The sequence below is a fragment of the Arachis stenosperma genome, chromosome 3 (genome assembly GCF_014773155.1).
Source record: "Arachis stenosperma cultivar V10309 chromosome 3, arast.V10309.gnm1.PFL2, whole genome shotgun sequence".
In the NCBI taxonomy this organism is placed as follows: Eukaryota; Viridiplantae; Streptophyta; class Magnoliopsida; order Fabales; family Fabaceae; genus Arachis; species Arachis stenosperma.
The window spans coordinates 157282346-157301343 of NC_080379.1; the positions used below are offsets into that span (position 1 = coordinate 157282346).

Below are 18998 nucleotides of genomic sequence, written 5' to 3' on the forward strand. Positions count from 1 at the left end.
AACATTCTAGAATGTTCCAGAACCATCTAGAGTATTCTCAAATACTCCAGAAAACTATACAAACACTGTTAAATCTAACCTTCTAAAAATTTACCGTGACATTCTCCCCCACCTAATGCGCAGACGTCCTCGTCGCGTTCTGTTCATGATAGCGCTCTAGGTGTTCTTGGAATTGCCACAAATCTTCACGAGCTTCCCAACTAGCTTCAGTTATCGGGAGCCCTTTCCACTTGATCAAATATTGAATACTTGGGTGGTACCCTTTCGTCTCACAACACGATTAGCTAAGATCTCTTCGATTTCTTTATCGAAGGATCTAATCACCACAGGCGGAGCACGACTCGAGTCACCTCTACTCGGTTCATCTGATCTTCATGATATGGTTTAAGCATACTCACATGGAAGACGGGTGGATCTTCATAGAGGGAGGGAGTTGTACTTTGTAAGCAACCCCAAACGTCCAATGATCTCAAATGGCCCTTCGTATTTGCGAATTAAGCCCTTATGAACCTTGCGAAAGGCTTTGAATTGTTGTGGAAGAAGTTTAATCATTACCTTGTCTCCCACTTGATAGCTTGCATGCCTCCTCTTCTTATCAGCCCATTTCTTCATCCTCTTTGCAGCTTGTCAAGGTAAGAAGTGACATCTGCTTGTTCTTCCCAAGACTAATCATATGATAAGCTCCAGGGCTCTTCCCTGAGTAGGAAGAAGAAAGAGAGTGAGGTGTAAGCGGCTGTTGTCCAGTCACAATCTCGAACGGGCTCTTCCCTGTGGACTCGCTCCTTTGCAAATTGTATGAGAACTGAGCAATGTCGAGGAGTTTTGTCTAGTCCTTCTGATTAGCGCTTACAAAATGCCTCAAGTAACACTCGAGTAAGGCATTCACTCTCTCAGTCTGCCCATCGGTTGAGGATGGAAGCTTGTTGAGAAATGAAGCTCCGACCAAGGAGTTTGAACAGCTCTGTCCATAGTCGTCCTGTGAAGCGTGGATCTCGATCACTAATGATGCTCTTAGGCAATCCCCAATATTTCACATTCTTGAAGAATAGTCGTGCTGCCTCCTCTGCAGTGCAGTCAGTAGGGGGGGGTATAAAGGTAGCATACTTCGAAAACGATCCACTACCACGAGAATAGATCCAAACCCCTCAGACTTCGGTAAGGCAGAGATGAAATCTAGAGAGACACTTTCCCACGGTCGCTCTGATGGAGGCAAAGGTTCCAACAACCCGCTTGGTGTCTTGTTTTCAATCTTATCTTGTTGGCAAACAAGACAGTCTTCACATAGCTCTCTACTTCATCTCTCATTTGAGGCCAATAATAAGAAGATTCAATGAGTGCCAAGGTCCTTCGCTGACCTTGGTGACCAGCCCACTTGGTGTCGTGGCATCTCTTACCAACTTCCTTCTCAGATTTTCCCACTTAGGAACGTATAATCTTCTCCCTTTTGTGTAGAGAAGGTCATTTTCTAACCAAAATCTTTTGGTCTTACCTTCTCTAGCCAACTCCACCAACTTCTTGGCTAGTGGATCGTGATGCAACCCTTCCTTGATGGTATGCACAATATCTCCTTCAGCCATAGAAATGGCCGCCAACTCAGCCTTGTGACTCAGCGCATCAGCTACCACATTAGTCTTGCCTGACTTGTATTCAAATTCAAAATCAAACTCAGCCAAGAAGTCTTGCCACGTAGCTTGTTTGGGGCTTAACTTCTTTTGAGTTTGGAAGTAGCTTGTAGCCACATTGTCTGTCTTGACGATGAAGTGTGAACCAAGCAAGTAGTGACGCCAAGTTCTCAGACAATGCACCACTGCGGTCATCTCCTTCTCTTGGACAGTGTATCGCCTCTCTGTATCATTCAACTTGCGACTCTCAAAGGCAATAGGATGTCCTTCTTGCATCAGAACTCCTCCAATAGCGTAGTCAGAAGCATCAGTGTGGACTTCAAATACCTTTGAGTAGTTGGGTAGTGCTAGTACTGGTCCTTCTGTGATAGCAGCCTTCAACTCATTAAAGGCCTTTTAACACTCCTTTGACCATTCCCAAGAGTGATTCTTCTTGAGAAGATCAGTTAATGGTGCAGCCTTAGCGGAGTATCCCTTGATAAACCTCCGATAGTAATTAGCCAACCCAAGGAATGACCTCAATTCAGATACCTTGTTTGGCGGCTCCCACTCTTTGATAGCCTTCACCTTTCCTTGATCCATGCAGAGAGTTCCACCTTTAATGATGTGTCCCAAGAAGTGGACTTCGTCCCTTGCAAAGGAACACTTTTCCTTCTTCACATATAGGTTATTCTCTCACAAGATCTTGAACACGGTTCGTAAGTATTCTACATGTTCCTCCAAAGTATTGCTATAAACAACAATGTCATCCAAGTAGACCACTACAAACCGATCAAGGTAAGGTCGAAAGATCTCATTCATCAAGGTACAGAAGGTCGCAGGAGCGTTGGTCAAGCCAAAAGGCATCACCAACCACTCATACGATCCATACCTCGTGACACACGTGGTCTTAGGCTCATCACCATCGGCAATTCTCACTTGGTGATATCCTGACCTCAAATCTAGCTTTGAGAACCACTTGGCTCTACCAAGTTGATCAAACAAATTGGCTATCAAAGGAATGGGGTATTTGTTCTTGATGGTTACCTTTTAAGTGCTCGATAGTCGATGCATAGCCTCAATGAACCATCATGCTTCTTTTGGAATAAGACTGGTGCGCCATAAGGTGCCTTCGATGGACGAATGAACCCAGCATCTAGCAAATCCTTGAGTTGCTTCTTCAACTCCTCGAGTTCTGGCGGTGCCATTCTATACGGTGTTGAGGCGGGCGACTTTGCTCCTAACTCCAATTCAATCTTGTGGTCCACCTTTCTCCTAGGTGGTAGTTGTTTTGGCAACTCGGAAGGCATCACATCCTTATTTTCTTCAAGGACTTCCTTGATTTCGAGAGGAACGTCTTCTCTTTCAAGTGTTAACTCCTCTTGTAGTAGAGTCAAATATGTAATCTCTCCCTTCTTGAACCCTTTCTTGAGTTGCATAGCGGAGATCGGTGGTCCTCCAACTTTAGAGACTGTAGGGACCATGCATGGAGACCCTTTCTCCATGATGCATACTACGTCGTAGTATGGCATAGGTATTATATTTGCCTTCCTTTGCAAATCGAGCCCGATGACTATTTTAAAATCATCCATGGGTGCTACTGAGAAATCTACAAGGCCCTTCCAAGAACCAAGAGTCATCTCAACCCCTTTTGCTACTCCCTTAAGGGGTTCACCCTTGGTGTTCACGGGTTTGAACCAACCATTCTTTTCGGTGATCTTCAACCCAAGCCTCTTTGCTTCATCAGGTGTGATGAAGTTGTGTGTAGCACCAGTGTCGATCATAGCCATGACAGGTTTTTCATTGATAAAGGCTTGACATACATCAAGCCTTTCTTTTCTGCAGTGCTTGCCTCTTTGCCCTTCACAGCATTTATGTGTTGGATGGATCCAACACACTCAGTTACTTGAGTTTGGGCCTCTCGTTCCTTGGCGATAGATGCCAGAGTCCCTAACTTGGGACAGTCCTTCATTTGGTGTGGTCCCTTGCACACGAAGCATCATCCTTTAGGTACGAAAGCCTTCTTCTTTTCCTCGTACTCTTTCTTTGAAGAGTATTTTCCTTCCTTCTTAGTTGAGAAACTCTTCCCCTTGTCTCCCCCACTTTTAGTAGAACTAGGCTTGGAAGAAGACTTGGGTTTAGAGTTTCCCCTATGATACTCAGTGAGTGATTCGGCCACCACGATGGCCTCATCGACATCCTTAACATTCCTTCTTTGTAGTTGTTGCTTTGCCCAAGGTTGGAGTCCATCAATGAAGAAGAACAATGCATCCTCTGATGCTAAGTTGGGGATTTGAAGCGTGAGAGTAGTGAACTCCTTTACGTAGTCACTAATTGTACTCTTGTGCTTCAACTCCCTCAACTTCTTCCTTGCTTCATAAACCACATTTTCAGGGAAGAATTGTCTTTTCAACTCCCTTTTGAAATCTTCCCATGTGGTTATGTTGCAAGTACCCTTCTCCATATCTACGTACTTTCTCCTCCACCACAAAGTAGCATTATCAGAAAGGTAGAGAGCTGCAGTGCGTACTTTTATTGCTTCTTCGACCACCCCTTGGCCTTCGAAGTACCTCTCCATTTGCCATAGGAAGTTCTCCACCTCGCGAGCGTCCCTTACGCCCTTGAATTCCTTTGGCTTGGGGATATCAATCTTTGTCGTCTCCCTTATAATGGTTGGTCGAGATTTTGCCTCCTCGAACCAAACTCGAACTTCCTCAAATAGCTTCAAGGAATTCTCAAGCTTCTCTTCGATTTGGAGCATGCTTTCTTTGAAAGCATCTAGTTCTCCTAATACGTGAGCCTCTAGGGTCTCCTTGTCATGTTCTATCCTTTGGAACCGCTCATCCATAGAGAATAGAACATTTTCCAACATAGAAACTCTTTCTTCTAAGAAGTTAGAGTCCTTACCTCTAGGCTCACTTGAAGAACGTACCTTCTTGCCTCCCCATTGAGAAGGAATAGTATCCCTTCCCCTTTGTGACTCAACATGCTCCATGGTGATATTTGAAGCCATACCCACAAACCACTTGTGCTCCCTCTCGAACCTTGCTCGGATACCAAATTGTCACGGCCTTGGACACACTCCAACGCTACCGTGCCGGCACTCGGACTTACTCAACCTCTTGAGCTAAGACCAAGTCAGCCTAACCCTCAATACTTAGCAAGAAAGCTAAGAACACAAGAGAACACAAGAGAAAGGAAGCTTTGGTGGAAAGAACACTTTATTACTCAAGTGTTGGTTACAAATGATTCACACACCCACACTAACTCTTACCTCCTATTTATAGCCATCCACCTCCTCAATGGATGGTTAGGATTAAATCTAAGCAATGATCTAGATTAATCATCTAGAACCTTCTTTATAAATATCTATCCTACCACTACTTTCTAAATACTTCTAGATTGTTCCATACAACTCTTCATACTTTTATATCAATCCACACTCTTCTAGAATATTCTATGATCTTCTAAAGTCTTCTAGAACCTTCTAGGGTATTCCGGGACCTTCTAAAACATTTTAGAATGTTCCGGAACCATCTAGAGTATTCTCAAATACTCCAAAAAACTATACAAACACTGTTAAATCTAACATTCTAAAAATTTACCGTGACATCTTACTTTTACGATACTTTATGCAAAATACACAACACGTATTTTGAGAAAAAATATTTTAATAATAATAAAAAATTATATAAAAAAACAGAACTTATCTCATGAAAATAAACATTAACTAACACAATAATACTACACTTATTCTATAAAGTTACATTCTTATTAACAGCAAAATAGAAAAAAAAAATATTACTTTAATATTATAAATAAGAGAAAATATTATAAATAAGAGAAATTCTTTAAAATATACCAACGAGACAATTATTGACAAAGGTATCATTTAAAGTAAGTACTTCCATAGATATAATCCGTAAATTCCATGTAAATTTAATTAGGGTTGTGTTGCTGTTTATGCCTTTATGGCATAGTAGTAGAATGTGTTTAGCTTTACCTTTGAAACATCAAACATATATTTAATTTTTTTAAAAGCTTTATTTTTTAGTTTGATAATTTTTTTCTGGTAAACGTGATTTTCCTCTCCAGTCCAAATTTAACCAAAGCTAAAATATGCTAGATTAAAATTTTTTTTCTATCTATTAATTTTGTCCTCCATTATTTATATAATTAATTTTGTTATTTTTTTATAATTTTTTTTTTCTACAGATATTATTATTCTTTATAAAATTTTTATTATTTTTTGTTTATATAAATTTTTTACCTGCTATTTTTTTATGAAATAATAATAGTAAAATTATAGCATATTAAAAAAATACTAAAAGTACTAAAAATATCTATATAAAAACATCATAAAAATTTTTAAATTTATTTTCGTTATTATCAAGATAAATATTTAATTTTATTATTTTTAGTATTCTCTTTTATAATTGTAATTTTCGTATATTATGTTTTAGTGTAACTTTTTTATATGACAAATCAAATAAAAAATTAATCATAAATAATAATAAAATAATTAAAATCATAAACGTTAGATTTTAAAATAATATTAATAATAAAATTATTGGAGTACTAGAATAAGAGTACCATGTAAAAAAATACTAAATTAATATTATGATGTTAATACTTAAAATTTTAAAAAAATATAATATATATATATCTAAGATTTATATTTTTTAATTTTAATTAAAAATATATTTTACTAATTTTGATATGTTATTTTTATTTTAATAAATAAATATTAATTTTATCATATAATTAATTAATAAAATTTATTCAAATATCTAAATTAAAATGATAGAGTAATACATAAAAATTACTCAAATTGATGTCTATTTTAATAATTTTTTATCTAAAAGTGATTTTGAATAGTATAATCTAAATAACATTTATTTTATTATAATTTATTTTAATATAAAAATTATCAAATATAAATCACTTTAACAAAAACTTACTTTTTATCACAATTAAATTTATAAAATTAATTTTATATAAATTTTTATTTATAAACTGTAATTTAAACACACATAATAATTGTCACAAAAAAAACACACATAATAATTAATAAGAACGACCTGTCGTTTACATTCAAGGGGATAGATAGTTGGTTTTCGTTAGCGAAGAAGATAAAAGACGAAACGGTGCAGTATTGGTTTAGCGTTTACCTGAAGGAAACTGAACTCGCCCCCATCGAAAGACGAGGTCGACCCTCCATCACTGAATCCCAATTCCCAACTCAACCCTCGGGCGCGCGTGAGACCAGAGCTGAGCTGTTTCTTCAGGTCAGGACTAGTTTACTGCTACAGTTAGTCAGTTACCATTTACACTTTCTTTCTTCCTCAACGTAGAGTGAGAACAACTCAGATTACCACACTCAAATCAAACATAAACCTAAAACCCATCCCCTTTTGGTTCTTCTTCGTCGCAAGCTAATTTATCCCTTCGATTTCAATTCCAATTTCAGTGGCAGAACCTTCCAATCCCAATGACTGACCCTTCCGAAGAGGCTGCTTACATCGAGAAGCTCTACGAGTATGGCGAGAAGCTCAACGCTGCCACCGATAAGTCTCAGGTCACCTCTCTCTTTCAGCTACTACTAACGAAAAATATATTATTGAAGTTCTTTATGTGTGTTTACTTTTTCCTTTTCAGTTTGGAGTACTAGGGTTTTCGATTGTGTAATGGTTGTGTCTTGAATCGTGTTTATTTGTTTGTTTGGATTGGCAGCATGTGAATGATTACCAGGGAATCATAGATGCGGCGAAGACGAGCGTAAAGGCGAAGCAGCTCGCCGCGCAGCTTATTCCTAGGTTCTACAAGTTCTTCCCTGACCTCTCTGGTCCCGCCCTTGACGCCCATCTTGATCTGGTTGAGGCTGAAGAACTTGGGGTCAGTAGCTATACTGCTTTTAATTCTGCATATCTATTGTTTCTTTTTATTTTATTCGTCTTTACATGACAGGGAGCAATGTTAGTCATTTGATCTATGTTGTGGATCCTAACTAGTAGGACAAGGCTTTGTTGTTCTTGTTGTGTTCATTTATTATTCTTTTTCCAGTGAAGGAATGCAGTGTTATTATTCTTTCCTGAGGTTTGTTTTCCCTCTTTTGTGTTATGAACTTATGATCCTGCTGTACAGGTACGGGTGCAAGCAATTAGAGGACTGCCTCTTTTCTGCAAGGATACGCCTGAAAACATTGGGAAGATGGTTGATATTCTAGTGCAAATTCTTGGGTCTGGTATGTTGCAGTCTTTGTTTGAAGATTTTGCATTCTTAAGACGTTGGTCTCAATTGAGATTCTGATTTTTACCCCCTTGTTGCTTTTAGAGGAATTCGTGGAGCGTGATGCTGTACATAAGGCTCTTATGTCTCTGCTGCGACAGGATGTGAAAGGTATTCTGATTTGCCCTTATGCTAGGAAAAAGTCTCTCTGACAGAGCAGATTATGGTAGTTGAATGATTTAAATTTTATTAAGCACCTTCAGTTAATCTTAGATTAAAACAGTGTGTCCACATTACTCTAAAGCAAAAATAACTTGCTTCTAATTCTAGGTGTTGCATAGTGTGATGATTGCTGAGTTGCATGTACACTAACGTGACACGGGAATAGAAATATAGCAAAATGCCAATCCAAAGCCCTATAGTTGGTAGCTGGTAGTAAAGTGCTTAAACTTGAATTCAAGAACTTCTTCTGATATATTAATCTTCATTATCATGTAAACTAATTCTCAAGCTGATCTTACATTTGATTTACTCTGTGCAACTTTTTCCTTTCACGGGTAGTAAAACTAGCCAATCTTATCTATAAACAACGGAGCCATCAGGCATGATCCGTGTCAAGCCTTGTCATCTATGTATAATGGAAAAAAGAAAATGGCAATCTAACAATACTCTTGTCTAACACCTAACTGATGGACATGGTATGTGCTTTTGGGAAATATGTTACTCTGAAAGTATTGGTTTGTCAATTGGCTGGAGTCGTCACAATAGTGGGATGAATAGTGAGTCCTATTTAGAAAATCCCCCCTAGTTTTTCTTCCCTGCACCCAATTAAGATCACCTGTATCATGTTATAGTATGGATTGATGAAGAGATAAAACTTGAAACATTTACTCAGATAGCAAGGATGGGATTAATTGCCTGTTCAATAATTTTGTAAATAAAGCTGCAGGGAATAGTGTTGGTGGACTTACGATTTTTTCGTTGAAAGCTACAGTTAAAGAGAAAACCCGTATTGTTATATAATGCATATTTGAATGCTTAATTAATAATATTGAAATAATCATACAATATTATTTATAGATTCCAAACATTATAATTAGTGGTGCATTTTGGTTGTCTCTTATAGCATGATTGTCAATGCAGCTTCTTTGACGGCTTTGTTTAAGCACATTGGGAGTGTTGAAGAGCCAAGTACAGATGAAGTTATTCGTGAAAAGGTTATCAACTTTGTTCGAGATAAGGTGAGTAGAGAAAGTTTGACTATAATGTCCATATTATTATTATTATTATTATTATTATTATTATTATTATTATTATTATTATTATTATTGCATCATTAAAATATAAGCATATGCTGAGTTTCAGATATCTTTGTTTAGGTTTTCCCTATTAAAGCTGAACTGTTGAAGCCCCAAGAAGAAATGGAAAGACACATAACTGATCTCATAAAAAAGGTATTCCTAATCAGCCTATCTTGTTACTTTTATCAATTGAGTTTAGTTCTCTGCTATTGTTGTTGTGTCTTTGGATGTTGATGAATTTTTTGGTTTCATTTCATCGCAGAGTGTAGAAGATGTAACTGGTATAGAATTTAGAATGTTTATAGATTTCCTCAAGAGCTTGAACCTATTTGGAGAGAAGGCTCCGCCTGAGAGGATGAAAGAGCTGATTGGAATCATTGAAGGGCAAGCTGATCTAGATGCACAGTTCAATGTCTCTCTCTCTCTCTCTCTCTCTCTCTCTCTCTCTCTCAGTTAGACACACAAACTTGGTCATTTTGGGTATCAAAAGAGTCTGTTTTATATTTATATAAGATTGTATGATTTTAGGCGTAATATTAGTTGCATGTTTAATATTGTTATTTGTTAGTCTCATGCTGTGGTTTCTTAAACTGGCAATTTGTAGGTTTCCGATGCAGATCATATTGACAGGTTGATATCATGCCTTCATATGGCACTTCCATTTGTTGTGGTAAGGAGTGTTTACACCCCTTTATTGTTTTCATACTGTTTTTCGTTTAGTCTTTTTTCTTATTTATTTATTTATTTGATATTTTCCTTGCAGAGGGGTGCATCTAGCAACAAATTTCTCAACTATATAAACAAGTACATAATACCTGTTTTTGACCAGGTAATACTTTAGATAATTAAGTTGGGAAGAATAGTCATGTCAATCAATTTATTCTTAAAATGATTCTATCCCTCTCAGCTTCCTGGGGAACGGAAAGTAGATTTGCTCAGAAGTCTTGCAGAATTTTCACCTTACACAACACCGCAAGATTCACGCCAAATGCTTCCTTCTATTGTTCAGTTGCTGAAGGTATATATTATTTAAAAATGGCATGTTTGACATATTTCAATGCGTTAATTCTTGGATAGGGCACTGCTTCCTGCTATGAAAACTTTTAACGTTTTTTGTCTACTAAGTCTAGTTTATTCTGTTATATGAAAGGTCAAATCTCTGTTCCTTCAAATTTTCTACTTCGTTATTTTTATGAAAGAATTAATGTTTGATTACTAAAAGATTGGATTATATCAGTTTATTCCTTCAAAGTTTATTTCATCGTTGATCACTTTAATATCCTATATTTATTCATGAGTCCTGACAAAGACAAAAGTAAGGTCACTTTTTGAAGACTATATTCATTTTGAGTCAAATTTATTAATGATGTGATTAATTATTGTGCATAATCATTCACAGACTCAATTAATACAAAAAAATCTCAGGACTACGGACAATATATCAATTTGCTCTATATGGGTGTAATTTCTTCTCTCTTTTTATGTTTCATTAAGCTGGCTTGCTCTTAACAGAAATATATGACTTGGAAGAAGTCTGGGGAGGAGATGAACTTTACATATGTTGAGTGCTTGTTGTACACGTTTCATCACCTCGCTAACAAGGTATTACCTCTATCTTTAAGAAAATATCATAATGTTGTGTTGGCACCCTATATGCAAGGCATGGCTGAATTTGATTATTCTGTAGGTTCCCAATGCTACAAACAGTTTATGCGGTTATAAGATTGTTACTGGTCAGCCATCTGATAGGCTCGGAGAGGACTTTTCAGAGCAATACAATGATTTTACCGAGAGGTATTATGATTATCCATCTTTTAATAAAAATAAAACAGAGTTCACCAGATTTTTTGTTTCATTTTCTTAAGATCATTTAACATATCCTCATATTTGTTAGTAGATTTTTCTTGTTATGTGATCTTCAGTAGAACCAAGGCCATACATATTCAATCTATACATTGCCTCAATCTCTTTCAAGAATTCATTCTTGACTCTTATGTCACCATATCCTGTTTCTATTCTTTCAAATTTTAAGACATTTTAACTTTTTCATAACCTTAAAAGGCTTCCCTGCCTGGAACATCTTTGTGAAAATTCATGATTTCTACTTATCTCAATTGGCATCGTGTTAGTGCTGTCCTTGTTTACCAACTCTCCCATCATCTGGATTTTGGTGCCCAACTGTTTTTAAATTCTCCTTTTCCTTATAGATTGTACCTCTCATCTTTACTATCTATTATGGGGATTATTGTGCCATTGAACCTATTGTTATTAGTTGGGTGTCAATTCAGCCCAAAGTTAATACATAATACCCTTTTATGAAATGGATATTATAACCTGATCAGTGTATGAAGCCTGCACTTAGCAGGGGTGGGTTATTAACATTTTAATATTAATAGGCTTTTTCAGAGTTCAATAGGAAGTAAACTTTGTTATTTGTGAGTTCTCAGTGACTGTTCAGTCCTGTTCTTGAGAGTGGTCTACTAGTAACTTTTTCCCATTGTTTTACCATTTTTGACCCGTTTTGTACAAAATTTGATGATTTTTGTTTTCTGATCACCTTTTTTTTTTGTTATTTTCTCACCCAGGTTGAATAACGTTGAGGAGTTCACCCGGGCCACGATTAAGAAATTAACACAAGGAATGGCTGAAAACAGCAAATCTATGGCTGATGCTAAAACTGATGAAGAAAAGGAAAAAATTGTGAGTTTTTGTGGTTTTGAAGTAATGTATTGCCTTTCTCTGATTATGTTGTGTGCTAACATTTTTACACGATGTTGCAGAAAACTAAGAAACAGAATGCTACAACTGGGTTGCGGACCTGCAACAACATTTTGACCATGACAAAGGTAAGAGGGCTGCAGTGCCAGCTTCTTTTGCAGATGTGCTGTCACATACGTTATTCTATTTTCTTATATATATTTACTAATTTGATTTATATGATCAGCCATTGCATGCTAAAGTGCCGACTTTCATTGGAGATAAGCGAGTCAACCTTTCTTGGAAGGAGGCAACAAAACCTGCGTCATCTACCACACCAGCCGCTGGGTATAGTTCCTTCTCTTCTTTTAAATATCATTTTACTCTTTTTCCCTAGTGACAGTAGCTCTTTCATCACAATCCTTTGCTCTACAGAGCATGGGGGTGTTCAAAGCCCAGCTTGACCTGGACCCCAAGCATATTTTGCCGGGTTTGGTTTTGTTATCTTTACCCGATGTCCTTTTTGTGCTGGGTTCGGGTCATGCATTGGTTAGACTTGGACTCGGCCTTGGCCTGAGCCCATGTTTTATAAATAAAATATATACTTTCAAGTGGAATTAGTAATGAAATGTTATGTTTTTATATTTCAATTAATATCTTTTTATATTGTGTTATTCTTGCTTTAAAATAATTTATTTTCGTACAAATATTATATAATATTTATTAAATTTAATCTTTACAGATAAGGTTTTTAGGGTTTAAAATATTATATAATTTATTGAGTTGGCCCGGTTTAACCATATTGTTTCGGGTTAATTTAGGGTGGTTGTTGGTCTTTAAAATAGAACCGGAAACATATTACAATCGGCTCCGGGTCTAACTAAAACCCAGCCTGACCCAGGCCATGTTCACCCCCTAGCTTGGAATATCAACGATCTCATGGCTTTGGCCTTTGTGCAATATAAATATTTGAAATTGATTAACTTATTTATTTATTTATTTTACTTCAGATCCAAACGATCTTCTGGTTCTACTAATGGATCCAACAATATTCCATCAAAGAAGGGTCGAGGAGGTGGTGGCGGTTTGCCAAATCAGCTTGTCAATAGAGCGCTGGAAGGATTATCTGGTGGTGGAAGGGGTGGTCCAAGGGGCAGAGGCAGGGGCTGGGGTGGTCGAGAAAGAGGAAGAGGAAGAGGAAGAGGAGGAGGAAGAGGAGGGTATCGGTAACTTTCTTGTGGTGACATAGATCACATTGGATTTCAGGTGACTACGAATAGGGCCTGTTAAATGTACTAAAATTCTTTGTCAGAGGAAGTTTTGATTATAGTGGAGGATCAGAGTTTACATTAGTTGTACTTTGTCGGAAGCTTGTTTATGTAACGTGCCGACTTGTTGATCATTTTTCCAAATCCATTTGATGCAAGCAGCAGGTGAGAACCACTTGAAGAAACTTCTTATGCCCCTTGGTATGTATTGCATGTAATTTAATGACAATTTATTTCAAGACCACGTCTGTCTAGTAGAATCAGTTTCAATCTATGTCAAATTATAATTGGTAAGGTTCTTTAGCACAATGGCCGGAATGCATTCTCTCCTACCGATTATAAGCAATTTCCAAGTTCATACCCTTGACCTAATTTTTTAGGTAGGATAAAATTTAGTTAATGTTCCTTAGATATTTGTAATATTTTTCTCAATTAAATGTGCGGATGTCGTGCTTTCAGTGGTGAGAAATTTTTCCTTATATATCTTACTGTGGCTTATTTTTTAATGAAGCAAGATGGATCAATCATTTAAACATTTTCGTTGTCTTTTATTTAGCATAGATAGTAAGAGGAGACGAGTCAAATACGAGATTTTAGACTCAAACATAGATATCTTTTAACCTGGATGTTTTCATAAGATGTTTTATGTTGGCTTTGTACTTAAATTTATTTTAGTCCATATGTGAAATAGAGGCTTATTAGTATACTTGATGTTAGTCTTAATCGGATAACATGTTAAAAGAATATTTGGATTAAATTTTAATGTATAAAAATGAATATTGTTTTTCCTTTCAGACTGAAGGGCTGTTATAAGATCTAACACTCAACACAGAATAATAATCAAAGTCCTGTTGGGGAATTGACGCCAAAATGAGAAATATTGCGTGTTTACTTATTGACAGATTCTATATTTTAGATGGACTAAAAGGGCTTGTAAGTTGTAAAGCATCAAGTTTTTGAGTTTTGATTTATGAAAAGTAATAGTATTAATAACTGATACAATTTTTAAAATTAAATTGTAGTTTTTTAAGAAGTTATTTAGGAGCTTATAGATAAATTTAAAAAAATGACTTCTTTTATAATACTAATATTTTTTTATCACATTTTTATAAAATAAGCACTTTTAAAATTAAAAATTCAAATATAAAATAATTTATTTATAAGCTACTTTTAATATAACTATTTAGAGTAAAGTATCATTTATGTCCCCAACGTTTAGGGTAAGTCTCAAACTTGTCCTTAACGTTTTAAACATCCTATTTATATGCCAAACGTTTCTAAATCGAATCAATGTTGTCCTACCGTCCAAATGACTAACATTTGGTTAACGGCGTTGCATACGTGGACGTTACTGTACACGGTGGCAGGCGTTTTTATGTGACCGTTATTGAATTAAAAATAAAAGAAAAAATAAACAGATAAACAACAAAGAATGGTCCTCTTCCAAACCCTAATTGCAAAATCTTATCTCCTCTTTGATGCTGCACCTTCTCTGAAGCTCGACTTCCTTTGCTTGAAAAAGGATGGAATATGATGCATGCCAATCTGAAGCGACACACAGCAGCAAGCAGGCGACACGAAATAGAAACCAGGCACGTCGAAAGAGGACAACTTGCTACTGTGGGGAACAGTCTGTGCTCGCCACCTCATCGACGGTAGAAAATTCCGGGCGGAGGTTCTGGGGTTGTGTTAACTTTGGGGTGAGGTTTAGCCATGTGTATTTTTGTTGTTGAGTTATATGTTTTGAGAATCTGTGGGTGTGACTCAGTTGTCTCATATTTGGTCTAGATTGGAGAAGAATGTGGCTATTTTGTATGGGCATAACTAGAGGAAGAGCCCCCACAAGTTTCAAGGTTAAGAATGAAGGTCAGAAATTTGAAGAGCAAATTGGATAAGGTTGAGTTCAGGTTCATGGTTGCAGTGAGAGTTGCTTTAGTTGGATGGACAGTTGCCCTAATATTGGTTTGTGAGAAAATAACCAGCACCAAATTTGGGAGACTTTTACTACAATGATGTTGGTGGAGATGATGAGGTTTAGGAGAAAATCATTAGATCCCTAACCTGTGCTCTGTATTTTGGCTTAGAAATAGCACTGATGTTGAAATGGTTGGTGTTTTGTTGAACTTAATGAAATTGGAATGAAATGATGTTTTGTTGATTTAAGTTTGATTCAAGTCTATATTGTGCATGTGTAATTAAATGCAATGATATATTATGCAGCTGCAATGTTATATTTTGCAATCTGTTTAAAGTGTTATATTCTGCAATGTTATATTTTGCAATGTTGTATTTTGCAGCTGAAATAAAATGCTAAATTTTGCATTCTGTTTAGACTAAACAAGTCATGAGCATTACAACAATATGAACTCTAACATATTACTTAATCACCAACCATAAAGATTGTCATTGGCTACAACCACAATAGATTCATAGCAAAATAACAAAACAAGAATTACACATTTTGCTCCACAATAACAAACTGCAGTCTTTAAACTAGTTTTGACACATTATAATGATACTAAAGAGAAGTCTTTTACTCAAAACTAAGTTTCCAGAAAACATAAAACTGCACACATTATAATCATCACATCTTTTTTCATGCTTTGGGAGGTGTCCTAGCCATGAACTTGAGTTGGGATATGCTGACGTGCTTGGATGGGCTTGGCAGCACCCTGAGATTGTTGTGCTTGGCAGCATCCTTGAGTTGATTTCCAGAATTATTGTTCGACGGGGTGAGCTTAGCCTTCTTTGACGTAGCTTGAGATTGCTGGGAACTCACATCATTGGCAGATGATTTCCTCTTTGGCCTTGATGTCGTGGTCTTCTTTGCTGCAGCTTGTGATTGCTTAGAGGCCTGGCTAGAGATAGTACTGGAGACAGTGCTTGAGATAGTGCTAGAGATGATTCTTGAAGCTCTTCTTGTAGATCCAGCAACTTTGTTAGCCTAGTTAACAGCCACAATACGACACTATAATTTTTGAATGCAATCAATAAAAATGAAGCCAGAACCAGAAAAAAACAACTATTGTACTTACCGAACTAGTGGCAGCTACTTTGCGCTTATTTGGACAGGTCCGTTTGTTGTGGCCTCTAGCAAAACAATAGGAGCACTTCTGATTCTGCCCTTTGCGAGATAACTGTAGAACCCGGGTTAGACCTCAGCAATTCATGACAATAGTCATAGAGTCTCCGATACTGCTCTATGTACTTTCCTTGTAACTCATCAAGTGCAAACTGTTTAACCCGGGCAGTTTTAGACTTAGTCAGCTCTACATTCCACTTGTTGTATGCTTTCTTCATTAGTGTGGAAAGCTTTATCTTTGGATTCTCAGCGATCTTTTTTAGAAACACCTTGCTCAACCATTTTGCATGCATAATCCCAATTTTCAACTCTCTAGAACAGCTATGCTTGTTATGGTAGCTGATTAATTGCCATGTTTGCTCATTCTTCATTTTCCCATAGTATGCAAACCAGTTGCAACCCTCCACGCAAGTAACTTTCACTCTCCGAAGGTCAACCTTATCAAATCTCAAACCCCTCCCAGTGTGTACAGCATAGGCAGTGGCACAATCCTTAAACTCCTCTCTTGAGACATAAAGAGTTCCAACCTCCAACTTGTACTCACTCATGTCCTTTAGCTGCTTGTGCAACGGATACTTCTTGGAAACACTATTATCATCCTCATCATCATCAATAATAGGCATATTCAGAAAATCTTCAGAATCATATCCTTCTTCCTTATCACCTAAACCTACAACGACCTTCTCCTTACCTTTGTCACTCCTACTATCTTTTGCTGCATCTGTTTGGGTTTCAGTTGATGCAGCCTCGAATCTATCCCCTACCCTGATGTTGACATCTACTAAGCCCTCTGTCCATTCCTTCTCATCATCACTGTCACCAAACACAACTTCGGCAGCACTATCTTCTGAACCATCACCATTTCTGGAATCAGAACTCCATAAATCACAACTACCATCTTCACCACCTTTGGGTTCATAGTCCTCGTCCTCACTGCCATCACTACCCTCTTCTTCCTCATCTGATTCATCTTTCTTACCCACAATTTCTTCCTCTACATTTGGGCCAGAATTTTTCTCCACCTGTCCAACTGTTTGGGCCTTAATTGTAACCATTGGGCCCTGCCCATCAGATCCACCAGCCTTCACTTGCATGGTAGTTTCAGTACTCTCTAACATGTGTACATCCTCAACCGCCTCATGGATATCACTGGTTTTGTGAAATACATATAGCTCCACCATATCCTCTCTAACCCCAATGTTAGCCATATCCATTGCATCTTTATCAATTCGCAGCATCCTTAAGCCTTCTTCTATATTCTGATCCTGTGATTTGTACCATATTGCAGCAATATCTTTCTTCAAATATCCTTGTCTACTCACTATGTCATAAACCTCAATCAAGCTCCACTCATCTTCATTGCAGTAGTCTATGACAGTTGTCTTCCCACCCAAATACTTCAACTCCCCTCCTTGAAGTCCAAAGCTACCTTGGCGGTAAAGTTTGACACTAAAATAACTCATCCTAAACAACAGACCTTGTTACAACAGGCAAACATAACGAAACAACATCAACCGCAGACACACATTCAATCACCAGAAAAAAGAAAATTCACGCCCTAACTAACATAAGCAACAAACATTTTGCTGGGAATAAGAAAAATCAACTAAATCCTAAAAATGCATGCAATCTCAATACGGCCGGCCATCTTTTCTTCGTGGAACTACTCAATAAAATCCCAAAAAACAATTTTTTTTCCTGGTACATACCTTATCGAACGATCAAACTTTGTCATCAGAACAAAGATGTAAGCTTTCATGCAAAACTCCGAACAACAATCCGCCAACTACCTTGCAGCCCCTCCCTATGATCAGCCTCGAAGAAGAGAAAAAACGTGTGTGGTAAGGAGAACTGGAATGCAAAACGTTGGGTAGAGGTGCTCTTATTCTTCAACGTTTCGTATTTGCTATAGTGAATGGTATATTGGGCGCGAAGAAGCAGACGTGTGTATCTTAACATTTGGGCTTACTCACTTAATGTCCACGTATGTAACGCCGTTAACCAAATATTAGTCATTTGGACGGTAGGACAACATTGATTCGATTTAGAAACGTTTGGGATATAAATTGGACGTTTAAAACGTTAGAGACATGTTTAAGATTTACCGCAAACGTTGGGGACATAAATGATATTTTACTCAACTATTTATTATTTAAGTTATTTTTTCAAAAGTAACTTAATTAAGCTGTTTAGTGTTTACTCAAACTGTACCTAAGTCTATATAACACATACCGCTACAAGGAAATGTATATCTTCATTTTAAAAATACTATTTGTACAATAGAAATTAACCATTGAATCAAATATTATATAATTGTATCTAAATAACTGATTTTTTGTGTATATGTATCATGATTTCATTTATCAGTACAAATTACAACTTACATATTGATATGAAGTAAGTTAACATAATTAAATAAAGAGTAAAAGAATTAGTATAATTTATTATATTTTACTAATAATTTTAGTTTAATAATTTAATAATATACTTTTAAATATTTAATATTTACTAACAAAAAAAATAAATTTATTGGTTCTCTAACATTTTTCTCAAACGAATACATTTCACCAAAATATAGGAGTCAAAACCCTCAAAGCCTGTTACTTCAGAGGTTTAATTAGATGTTTGAATTATCATGAAGCAAAGTTTTCTTTTTTTAAAAAAAATTAACCTTTTCATAACAAATGCTAATGCTTTGTGAAAAAAAAAGTGCAGCATTTTTTAAAATTTAATTTATTATTAAAAAAATAAAATTAAAATACTCTAAATTTTAAATTTTAAATTTAAACAATTAATATAAAATACAACAAATAAAAAATTA

At 36.4% G+C, this 18998-nt stretch overlaps 1 protein-coding gene across 1 annotated transcript; it reads left to right on the plus strand.

Moving 5' to 3' along the window:
* The first annotated feature begins 6711 nt into the window (after positions 1 to 6711).
* LOC130969425 (apoptosis inhibitor 5-like protein API5) lies at positions 6712 to 13630 on the plus strand. Its single transcript, XM_057895135.1, has 17 exons — positions 6712 to 6889; positions 7072 to 7179; positions 7335 to 7496; positions 7746 to 7845; positions 7935 to 8000; positions 8973 to 9070; positions 9209 to 9283; positions 9393 to 9542; positions 9735 to 9800; positions 9894 to 9959; positions 10038 to 10148; positions 10643 to 10732; positions 10818 to 10924; positions 11716 to 11830; positions 11911 to 11976; positions 12075 to 12175; positions 12838 to 13630. The coding sequence occupies exons 2-17, from the start codon at positions 7093 to 7095 to the stop codon at positions 13055 to 13057; spliced, it is 1680 nt and encodes a 559-aa protein (XP_057751118.1). The 5' UTR covers positions 6712 to 6889; positions 7072 to 7092; the 3' UTR covers positions 13058 to 13630.
* The last annotated feature ends 5368 nt before the right edge of the window (positions 13631 to 18998 follow it).

Bases quoted from the DNA above. Each gene is read 5' to 3' on its own strand.
- LOC130969425 (XM_057895135.1), top strand. From the start codon at position 7,093: ATGACTGACCCTTCCGAAGAGGCTGCTTACATCGAGAAGCTCTACGAG. The intron at 9,543-9,734 runs GTCTCTCTCTCT...GGCAATTTGTAG, and splicing joins ATCTAGATGCACAGTTCAAT to GTTTCCGATGCAGATCATAT. The intron at 12,176-12,837 runs GTATAGTTCCTT...ATTTTACTTCAG, and splicing joins TCTACCACACCAGCCGCTGG to ATCCAAACGATCTTCTGGTT.